Source organism: Mycetomoellerius zeteki, unplaced genomic scaffold (assembly GCF_001594055.1).
Source record: "Mycetomoellerius zeteki isolate Tzet28-1 unplaced genomic scaffold, Tzet1.0 scaffold25, whole genome shotgun sequence".
Taxonomy (NCBI): Eukaryota; Metazoa; Arthropoda; class Insecta; order Hymenoptera; family Formicidae; genus Mycetomoellerius; species Mycetomoellerius zeteki.
The window spans coordinates 2,896,257-2,908,505 of NW_017257227.1; the positions used below are offsets into that span (position 1 = coordinate 2,896,257).

General features: G+C 34.7%; 1 protein-coding gene across 1 annotated transcript in view; it reads left to right on the plus strand.

The window, feature by feature from the left end:
- Nucleotides 1–12,249, plus strand: part of Fife (regulating synaptic membrane exocytosis protein fife) — a 162,505-nt gene that overhangs the window by 70,131 nt on the left and 80,125 nt on the right. The window contains exons 6-9 of the mRNA XM_018449833.1: nt 572–823; nt 6,145–6,307; nt 7,770–8,072; nt 11,261–11,459. Of these exons, the coding sequence (XP_018305335.1) occupies nt 572–823; nt 6,145–6,307; nt 7,770–8,072; nt 11,261–11,459 (917 nt within the window). The remainder of the gene's footprint in view (nt 1–571; nt 824–6,144; nt 6,308–7,769; nt 8,073–11,260; nt 11,460–12,249) is intronic.

Here is a 12,249-nt window from a genome sequence, read left to right on the forward strand (position 1 = left end):
AATGCCTCGCTTTTATGTTCAAATTCCGTCATTAACTTCGCATATTATAAATAAAATAAAAAGCAAATCAAGCTTAATACGATTATATAAAATATTATACATTAAATTTACACAGTAACCAATAATATTTACAAAAGTTAAGTTAATAATATTTATATGTTTGCTGCATTTGTATTGACATTTGTCGAAGTTAAAAATAATGCGTAACATTCTATGAAATGGAAAATTGCATATACGCTTTTCAGATTTGTATAATAAAACATTTTAGAAATTGCGCGGATTAATGTGATTTTTTTTAAATTGGTAAATTAAATGTTTGCACTTTCTTTCACCCATTATGCTTCCATATTATACTCGAATTTGTGTGTGTGATTAAATTCCATCATTAGTTTAATTTTATTGTAAATTTGAATATAGTGCTATTAAATAACGCAATCAAATACGAAATAATAGTTCAGTCTTTAAAACTAAACATAATTAGGGAGCAATGTGTCAATATTAAACGCAAACTTATCGTCAGTAAACAACATGGACAAGCGTTGACTGTTTTTTTTGTCTGGAAATGTTACAGTCTTCCTGGCGATGTAGTGTTTGCCGTCGAAAGATCGCCTCGAGGGACCAGCCGATAGTAACACAAGATTCCACAGATTCGATGCTAGACGTGCCGTGCTTGGAGGCTCTTCATAGGAGACACAGTGACGCCCGACTCGGTCCCACCGGAAGTCAGATAGGTGCACTAGGAAGTGGACTGGCTCCACCGAGAAGTTCGGAAATTCGAAGGCACTCCGACGTTTCGCCAGCTAGTCTCAAGGAATTAGAGAAGGTAAGCAAAAGAGCTTAGTTTACGATAATACATGCTTCCCGGAGTTGAACGATTAACCGAGAATAATGTAGATAGCATAATTGCTTCGTAATGACCCAATCTTTCTGATCGCTTTAACTCAATGCGAATAGATGCATAACTATCCCTCCCACAGCACAGTTTTAATCTCTGAAATATTAGATAACAAATAAGAAAGACAATACTTTGTCGAATAAAATTGTATGGGCGGAGTGATTACATTTTAGCCTTTTACGTTTTACGATCAAAGTGTAACTTTTCTTCGAATCAGAAACTATCTTTCTCAATATTAGATATGCATATATATTATGCAAATATATTATATAAATATATATTTTGTGTGTGTATATATATATATATATATATATATATACGAGTACATACTTCTAGTCTACATAAATCTTTTCAGAGAATTAATCATCTTCACAAAAAATTTACTTAACGGAATAAAATTATTTTTTTGCTATTAAAAGATGAAGATAAAATTTTCAAAATTATGGAAAATAAGGGCCACACTTTACGTGCGTACCGTATCATTTGACTGGCTTTCGATGTTACTCACGATTTTCTACCGCACGAGATTCCCTTTTCCTAGCGAAGTGCATAATTCAACATCCTAAGAGATATACTATTATACGCGAGAATATTCGTGCAGCCATGTTTGAAATTAGGGTTGCTGAATTATACCGCTGCCAAAGGAATCAACGTATATGCTTTGGGTGTCCGCTTGAACGCTTTAAACTACACTTTGCTGTTATCTTAAATGCATACACCATATACTATTCACCGAGATTCTTGCATATCATCTGCATTATGCAACAAAGTGCAGATCGCTCGTTGAAAGGGATTTCGAATTATTCCGATTGCAGTCGACGACTGCAAGAATACAAAAGTCGCTTTTTTCAATCATAAGTACTACTTTTGAATTGGATTCTTTTCGTATGCTTTCAAAACATTGTAGATTATATAATGGGATTTGTATTATTATAATATCAATTCCGGCACAATTATTATTCTACATAAAAATTGCGTTATTCCAATTGAATCGTATTTTGTGATACCTAACTTTCTTTAATAAAATCATTATTTAAAATATTAAAATATTTAGTAAATTGTCAATATAAAAGGAAAAAAAAATTTTTACGCGTTACATGGTCTTTAATAAATTTTGTAAAACTTTTGTATTTTGTTTTATAAAAGTAGAAAATAATATTACTTGCAGCAATACCTATTCGATGAACTGCAGATACCCGAATCAACCGTTTCACTCATTATGCCCTTTATGTTCGACTAATTTACGATAATTTACGAGAGGTCGTAAATTGTTCGGACGATCATATCGACGATCGTCCTCGTCACGTGCGGCTTTAACGAGGTGCGCTACCGTTGGTGTCGGACTCGACGCGGACCTCGACTACTCTTCACGAGATCTCATTGCGCGTATATCGTGTGCACTTGTCACGTAAACGGAGCACCCGCAAACACGCACGCGTATATTGGAAACGAGTGCACACCAATGCGTATGTTTTGCACGTGTATGCAACTAGACTTCTCATTACTCGACACTCAGACAGACAATTATCGGGCGTGTAATTACTGTGCGGCCTCGTAGCAATCATAGACTTCGAGAACCCGAACGAAAATGCATCGTAAAGACCGTACAGGCATTTTACAACCCTGGGATATGATCTGAAGAGCCATTGTTAAGTTGCTTCTAAGTCGCAGAAAGTTTAGCCATAGATAATTTTAACTATAAAAAAAACAAGTTTTATAACATGCTTATGTCCCTTTCTACCAAAATAGATTAACTTTAATCTCGGTTTAGCTTACTCTTTATTTTTTCCTTTCTAAGAATTAGAAAAAGATAAAGAGTAAGCTAAACAGAGATTAAAGTTAATCTACATTGATAGAATACTAATACTTGTTATCAATAGGGTAGGTGAAATTTCTTCGACGTTTCTTTATCACTATATTGCCCCACATTCCATACTCTGTGACTTACGTCGCGTTTACAAGATGTGACATTTACGCGAATCAATACCCTTGAATTTATCGAAGCTTCACTTATTGATTGCCATATGGCTCTCTAAGGCTAAAACTTACATTGTGCCAGCCGACAACTTCGTAGCATCGGTAGACGTCTCACCTCGAGAATTTATCGACAGTCGTTTTTGTCGCTTGGCAGAATAATCGGATCCGTGCGCGCGCGGGCGGAAACGGCTGCGGAAACGAAAGAAAGTGGAGTGAAATTGAAATGAAGGAGAGCGTGTTTTTGCACATAGACAGAAATAAGGGAATAAAAATAGTAGATTCGAAAATTTTTACGGTTACGTATTGCACGGGATTGCTTTACCACGCGAAAATATCCAAAAATCATAAGTTTATAAAAAAGTCATAACTTTCGTTACAAAAACTGCCTTTTTTGCGCTGAATTTATATTCCGTGTTTATTTTTTTTCCCTCTCGTTTCAACTTTCAATTTTTGCTTAACAAATTCGTTCATTGAGATATTTGTATACAATATGTAGTTTTGTTTTCGTAATTGGTTATTGCATTTACAAAAGAATTGTTCAGATAGTGAAATAAAATTAAAATATTTTCACTATTCATAGCTCATTCAATATAAGTGTCCACTATCGTTCAGAAACTTATTTATAATTTCCACACTTCTCATTTTCCTTTCCACATTTTATTCATTAGAATGTGTATCAAACATAATAAATTGCTATTAAATCTTTTTTTATGAAATAATTTCTCTGGACAACCAAAATGTGTCAGCGCCATTTGTCTAACGAGTTCAACACAAAAGACAGGGCGGATTCCGGATCGTAAATTCGCTGCTTCATCGGAACTGTCATGACGTAATGAAATACGTCCTATAGCATTTACGTACATACGTAGGCGTAGACAAACCGAGAGGAGATATCTCGTATTTACGACGGCAAACGCTAATTCCGGAGTTTATCGCTCGCTCTCGCGCGTCAGTCTTTCACGATACGCCCCGCTTGGTGAAGGACGCCTAGCACGTTTATCTTGCTCGTAGTAATTGTCGTTGGCGCTTTTTCCATCTCGAGATTCAATCCACTTTGTTGCCATTCGCACGTCACGGCTGCCGGCTTCTCGTGAGCTAAAACGACCGTATGATGGATGGAATGGAATGACTGCAATACCGCCGGTAGAATTACGGAAATGTGATCGCAGCGTTTTAAGACATGGTGCGAAAAATAATTACTAACATTGATGCCAAGTTAAGGAATTTTCCCCTTTTGAAGGTTTTTTTTCCATTGAAAGATTTTTTAGAGGTACAAAAAGGGATACAAAAAGAGAATTTTTGGGGGACTTTTTGGAGGAAAATTATACGAAGGAATATTCAAATTAATTCTACTTATATATTATTTTATTGCAAGTTTATGTTATTGTTGCAACTTCATTAATTTCGCAAGAATTGTTTGAAATCATTTTAGTTGAAAGTCGTTTAAGTTGGAATGCATACAACCTTATGGTTGAATTTTACTTGAATTATTTATGTGACAGCCTCGATCTAAAAATTGTAAAACGATTTCTAAGTGTCTCAAGCGACTATGAATACAAACATGTCTGCATTCGGATTAAAATTGCATTTGGCATTTCTGTTTATACTACCTAGGCGTCCTACATCACCGTACTAGCTTTCTGAGCTACATGCACTTAGACGTTCTGGCTACGCCTATTGGATAATTTACAACCGGCTGAGCATTCTGAGTGATGTACACCATGCAGAGTATCTGTTACATCCCCGTGTCGCGTGCGCCTTGCACTTCGAAAATCATCGGCGTACACCGTCAATGTATCGTGATGAAAATGGCGACCTAGATTTTTTTTTCGAATAGATCGTGCTGCTATGGAGTATAGCTGTAACGTAGTTTCATCGAGAGGAAATTATCGCGACATACAAGAGAGAAACGACATCTTCGCGCCACATCCTCGTCGTCATCGCGTTAAAATAATGTTTTGGCACGCCCGCGCGCTGCATCGTCTTGAATATTTATACGCGCGACAGGTGCTCGAAAACGGAATCGAGCTAGCACATCTCCCCGGTGAGTAGCAGCGATGAGCGAGAAAGACGTGCCCGGCATTGCACTCCGTTCGTTGCCTTAATGGAGCCTTAAACCTTCTCGAACTTGGTCAATGGCCAGTATACGCGCATCTCACCTCGGTTTAATTGTTGCCGACGTATAATTATGCCGCGCGGGATCGCGTGACGAAACCGGGACGAAGTTAATTTTCGGATGTAGCCATTTCATTATTATCGCGAACTCTCAGCCGTGTTTCCGCGGTCTTCTTTCTTGTTACCCGCAGGCGTGTCGGGGACGATATTAATTTTCATTATCAAAGGGCAGTGCACAAACTTCAAAGCTTTCGAGCGTCGAGCGAAATGTCTTTTGTTGCAATTTGTCGGTGAAGTGAGTTATTTTAAATTCATGGAATTGATTCACGTTAGAGCACAGTGCAATCACTCGTTTCATTTACAGACATAATTTACTATCTACCCTCTCACACAGCTCTTGAGTCTAAAGATAATCAGAAACTCGCGCATCAGATAATTTAACGCGCAATTTGATCGTTCAACAATTTCTCAATCTTTTTAGATATTTCCTAATATATACATTCCTGATATTTAAAATAAAGTATATATTCTTATATTTAAAATAAAGCAGAAATAGATACAAGTAAATTTTGTTGTTCTCATAGATAGTATATGATCACGGCGTATTGATCCGCCATAGAAAGTTAAATAATTTCTTTTCAAATCTGAAAAGAACAATTTTGTTGAAGTATTTAAAAATTTAGCTTAGATACAGATAAAAAAATAATTTTGTTGAATTATCAAAGTAATTATGTAAGACACTCAAGTTGATTGTTAAACTATCAAAACTTTTTGTAGCATTGCATACCATGCTTGAGTTTTCTACATAAACATTTATCCAAAAATTTTGATGGTCTAACAAAATTTCAATCTATATCTAGCTAAACTTTCAAATAGTTGAACAAAATCGGTTTCTTTTTTCGTGTAAATATTAAATACAACTGCACAGCTTCAATCATTCGTGCAATCATAAACCCTAAAGTCACAGTTGATCTCTGTGCGTTGATTCAACTGTTAGCTTCTAGGTGTCAATCTGTGCTGCCTAATCTTGTACATGCACACCCCGCCCTTGCCGTGTTGTTGGGGATGCTTGGATTTTCCACCCCGCCCTTACTCACGGCCTACATGTGGTGACGTTTCCCGCATCGAGCCCTAATCTCTGTATCGTAATGTTGTAGTTTCGAAAGGTTGCAGGAGAACGCCAGAGAGAGGACCTCAGATGGGAGCGCGATCTGGACCGGAAAAGCAAGTCGAGGGGTGGCTCACCTGATCGCCATCAAGCCTCTGATAGAGGGAGAACGACTAGTCCTCAGAGGGTCGTCGTGCCGGCTCAAACGGGCGGTAAGGATCATTTTATTCGTTCATGCGAGATATCTGTTGCTCCTTCATACTACAGATGTCAAATTTTTTCGTAATGGTCGCATGTCACGAAATAATCGAAGAAATAAGAAAGTATATGACTCGTTTTTTTTATATGAAGAAAAATGGAGTTCATAATATATGATATTATTATACTATTAACCATAACGATGGCAAGTATAGTAATGCCGTTACTTTTTGTAATAACAATTTGATAATGACATTTTTTTTATGATAACTAACTAAATGCTAAGATTGGGAAAGTCACTTTGAAAAGTAATTTGTATCATAATGCGTTATTTACGTAAAAGTAACTCGTTATAAGGAGTTACTTTTTGCAGTAACGATTAATTTTTCCAACTCTGATGTTACTATTATAAAAAATTCGCAACGTCATTACCGAATCGTTATTATAACAAAGTAAAGATAAAAAGTAACGGCATTACAAGTGCTTGTCATCCCTGCTATTAACTTTTTGAGGATAAAAACTTTTTAACAAAAATACTTTAAAAAAAAAGACTACGTTTTCTAAAGATTTTCGGGGTCGCTGAATTCGATTCTGATCTCAGAATTCTAAAATTCAAATTTCAAAAAAATAATCTGATTATGGTGAAACTCGGTTTTAGGAGATTCTGGTATCACTGAATTTGAATGTAACCTGAAAATATCACATTTCAAAAGGGTACCTTCCAATAAAGGAGGCTTTAATGGCACAGAGAGTTCGATCAAAGTTTAAAAGTCAATTTGAAATGATTTCAGTACTAACTGTTTGTGTAGCTCTGATGAATAAAATTAAACTGGAAACTGATACGTTATTTTGAAATAAAAAATTCTCTAAAACCGAATTTTATGATAATCAAATTTTTAAAAATTCTATACACATCCATATTGAAACCAGCATTTTGAATTATATATTTTTGACCTCAAATTCAAATAAATTATCATATAGGGTAATTATCAAATTACCTCATAGGTCAAGTTTCATAAAAATCAAGCGAGCAGTTTACAGAATAAAAGGGGACATGCTCAAATAGACACGCCCCTCCACAAAGGATAAATGTATATTGTAAAATTAGACTTATACTTTTATATACTTGATATATTATTTTTATAGATATGTTTTAAACTTTAAAATTTTTAATTACAATATTCTCGAGAGAGAATGTAATTACTTATATTTATAAAAATAAATAAATATTTTCGCGGAAACACAAAGTTGTTTTAGATATATAAAAATTATTTTATATATTTGTTATTATAATTGATATAGATAGAATAATTTATCATTACATAATGAAAACACATTATTTCTATCACAGTCAATTGGCAAATGTTATTCAAGATCAAAATGAGTTTCAAATTTCGTTTTACGTTAACCGCGTCATCTTTCGATTTACTTAGAATGTTAAACCCCTAACATCATCTTTCAATTTCCTTGATAAAGCGATCGAGCAGGAAGGCGGTGATTTGGACGATGAGGAGGAACGTCGACGTCGCGCTCGTCGCGGAGGCGGTACAGTTCGTCGCAAATCTCGCGTGACCCGGCAAAGGTCGTACGACGATGAAATCAAAACAGCGGCCACGATGGCCACCGGTGGAGCACAACCCACGCATCCTGACACCGGCCTAGGACTTCCGGTTCAATTACCAAGACGAGCGTCCGCCTACGACGTTTACGCAGTACCTGGAAGTAGCGGTCTTAACGCGATCGCCACCGCCCAACAAAGAGCCTCCATTTCGGCGCAAGGTGCGTCAACATGACTCATTGCAATAAATGAAAAATTTATTCTTTAGTTTCTGAAAGCTTGCGATATTAATTTTATTTTACAACCCAGCTTTTCTGTTTATACACAGAAAGAAAAATTTTGCTGACGTATTTTAAACAATAATTTAACTAGATCTAGATCTATAAAAAATAATTTTGTTTGGATTAAAATAATTATGTAGAACGCTTAAACTGGTTGCTAAAATGTTAAAACTTTTTGCAGCATTGTCGCATCAACGTTAAGCATTCTAAATAATTATTTCAATGATTTAATCCAAAATTATTTTCAGATCTATATAGATCTAACTAAATTCTTTATAGATATTTCCGCAAAACTATTTTTTCCGTGCACACACAATTACATAATATTTTAATATTAAGTACGTGATATTTAAAAAAAATTATCTTGTAATAATCCTTCAAGAAATAGCTTTTCCTAATTGTGTATAATATCACGTACATTAAACATCAATTCAAATGTAAAATACAATACAATAACATTTTGTATGTAATTAAAATAATTTTAATTTAAATATTTTCTAATAAAAAATATCGCTTTTAGTAGATATTTGACATAAAATATATAAGAATTAATATTTTTCATCATATATTTTTACTTCACATCTAAAATATCAGTTTCGCATAAAATAAATCATCCATCAGATATTTCATCACTAAAATAACGGACAATATATGTATTGATAATCTTACTGATTGATATATTACATATCATGCACGCACAATTCTTCATAATCTCTCTCATTAGTACTATCTTTGACCTCCCGGGCTATATTCCTAGGAGAAACTTTAGCAATCCACTCTTCGATCCTGGCGAAAGCGCCGAAATTTCCAACTTCTACAATTCCCTCCCGATAGCAAGCTGGCAACATATGCTCCGATTTCTCCGTCACATATTACGCATTTACGAGTTATCGCAATGGCATCCGCGACAAGTTAGAAACGACTGTGCTCTAAGGGATTCTAAGGGCTGCGAAAGCCGGCTAGAATAATCGAATAGACCTTGTCGAGTAACAGTAATTCTAGCTTGTGTATTGTTCGTTCTGTTCTATGACTTCCTCTGTTTCGTCGCAGAAACAATTTACCCCATTACGTGAATACAGGCGGTGTTTTACCATCAAAGGCAACTTCGAGGAAATGAATAAGCCAATTTTTGTTAAACGTATGTTGACCACGCGTGTGATTTTATCCATTTGCTCGATATTTTCTGCCACGAAAAACATTAGTATAGTATACACAACAGGGACTCTTAACAATTTACTTTCAAACCGCGACTTCCATTTCAATAAACTTCACTATCCCAAGGAGATAATTATCGTAATTTAAACGTCTCAAAACGATATCTATTATGTTGTGCAGATTTCAGATAAAACTTTATGAAAATTTCATGTAATACATCAACAAATTGTTAGTAACCAGTTGTTCAGGATACCATTAAAATTTTCCGCACGGAACAACTTTAAATAGCAACCGTGGAGACACTAGTTTCAGAATTCCCATTTTCATGCATTCAATTCAGTCGCGTCTGTCGGACGTGTGTCGCGTATCCTGAGATACATTTCTATAACTGCAGTGTAACTTGAACAGTGCGCGCGTATATTACCAGCCTGCGTGATCGGAAGCACTAAACAAGCATCTCGACTCGACATAGAAATTCTGGTTTTCTCTTTCCTTTCTCTCCCATCCTTCTTCGGTCTATCGAAAAGCACGCGGCGAACTTGCAGCGAACTTTCTATGGAAACTATTTCCGATGCGTCATAGAGAAGCGTACGGACGTAACGCGGTTTCAAAGCCATCAGTACTCATGCATGCACGCATTGATCGCCTATTCAGACACTTTTAAAATTTCCATTTTGCTGAGCGTAACGTGTTCCAGCCTCAATTTGATATTTGGCTTGTTATAACGTGAGTTTCGCCCGTCAAATACTGATATTGCACAAAATAACATAGATACAGTAAAACAAACTTTGACCAGCCAACTTAAGTTTTGTATAAATCGAGAAATCCAAGCGAGAAATTCCCTTTTCGAGGTAACTCGGTAATTACTTAAGAAAATTGTTGCATTATTATCATACATTATTATTACATTACAGTTTGAAAAGAAAACATGGAATGAACAAGTGTATACAGATAAAATGACATTTTATCGACTATAGCGTCTTTGAATAAAAATTTTATCTTCGCAAAAATTTAATTAGCAAGTCTTTTATAACTTTTCCATTTTCAATATTAGAAAGTTTGATAATACAAATAAAAGTTCAACCAAAAAGATTAAAATGAAAATTAAAACAACGAGGAATAAGATTTAATTATCTACATCTAACCGCGAGATTAAATTGTCAAAGTTTTTTTTAATTTCTCTCTCTTTCTCTCTCTCTCTCTCTTTTTAATCTGTTGTAATTATATTTTAATGTTGATATCTCATTCTTTCCTTTTCTCTTTGCAATAAGACAAAAATATAACTCTATTCAAATAACCCGTATATGTAATGTGACCTGTACTTGTTTCTCTATTCTATGCAACCAAGAGCTGAAAACTCCACTTCCTTGTTATAGAGAAAAACAACATTGGCATTTAACCCGCATCGTACTTCGGTGCAGTGAAACATTTCGACTATTTTATTTCTTTCAAATATGTTTCCTCCTCCTTTGAAGTCTTTATGTAACTACATATTTCGATATCAGCTTTTTCATGCATTGTTATTTCTGACACAGATGAAAAAATTAAGAAAATAAATATAAAATTAATATATTTCTAAAAATAAAATTATTTTTGTATATTCGTATACATAATTGCAATATTTTTCCCTATCGCATTTTAATAATTAATACAAACATTTCTAGGAAAAATATTTTTTAGTTGTAGATTATAAATATAATATATCGAAACATTTTATCTGTAATGTGATCAATTTCAAATTCCTGAGATATATATATAATATGTAAGCTTTAAAATATGTTTTATAGTCTAACTCTTATTTCTCCCGAGCCGTTTTATTAAATCCATGCTACTTTTTTTATGTCTACTTATATTTCATTATATCAGGGACTTCATTATTCAAAGCGATTTATTCGCTATTGTGAGTCGCATTTAATATTTCAAGTATAATATGATTGGCCTTAAAACGTCGTTGGTCATTTGCTTCTTCGCAGGTACCCGAGAACCTGAAGAACGGCCTGCTCGCAGGTCCTCTTTCCGCGCTGTAAAACCAGTGATGCCATACGACGCAGCCGACGACGAGAAGATGATTAAGCTAGACTCGTCATCTGCACCTGCGGTGGTACCGCCTGTGTCCCAACCCGTTCTTGTACCCGACGAAGAAAGGCGCAATCGACGAAGAGGCTCCCAATTGTAAGTTACTGTTGGCGTTGTTGTAAGATTTATTATGTAAAAGAGGAGAGAAAACATGACCACGCATCTACATCATAATGTAACATAATCAAAGTGAAATTTGTTTTTTATTAAGAAGTTAAGCTATCCGGCTTGACATGGCATGTTGAAAAACTGATTCCAATTCAATTTAATTTGACGTTTATTAAATGATAATAGCACTCGCGAGATCTCATTTCTCATTTTGTTATTATATAATTAAATCTTTATATCATTGAACAGTTACAACGTATTTGAATCCTCCATACATACAGGATAATAAAAAGTTTGGCCATAAAATTTTATATTCATCTTATCATTATAGTTTAACGTATATTTACAAAAAAACAAACTCTAGACTGTTAGTTACATTTTATTAAAATAATAATTAATATTAAAATAGTCACCTTTAACTTTGATGTAAGTTTTAAGGCGTTTTGGGAACACGATGGCTGCGCATCTTTCTACGAATTATTTCTCCCAGGTGGCCAATAGAGCGATCTCCAGTTTACTAACCGATGAAAATCTTTTGATACAGTCTTTTTGATATTTAATGAGATGTAACTAATCCTCTGAAGTTTTTTAATATTTTTTAATATATGTTTCTTTTTAATATACGTTACTACTTAGTAGTAAGCTGACGTTGTTTGTCGTCATTTTGATGTCAAAACGATAAATAACGTTAGCCTGTTACCCGGATGATGACTTGACAAACACACTAAAATTATCACACAAACTTTTTTATCACCTTGTATAATATATTAGACATTCT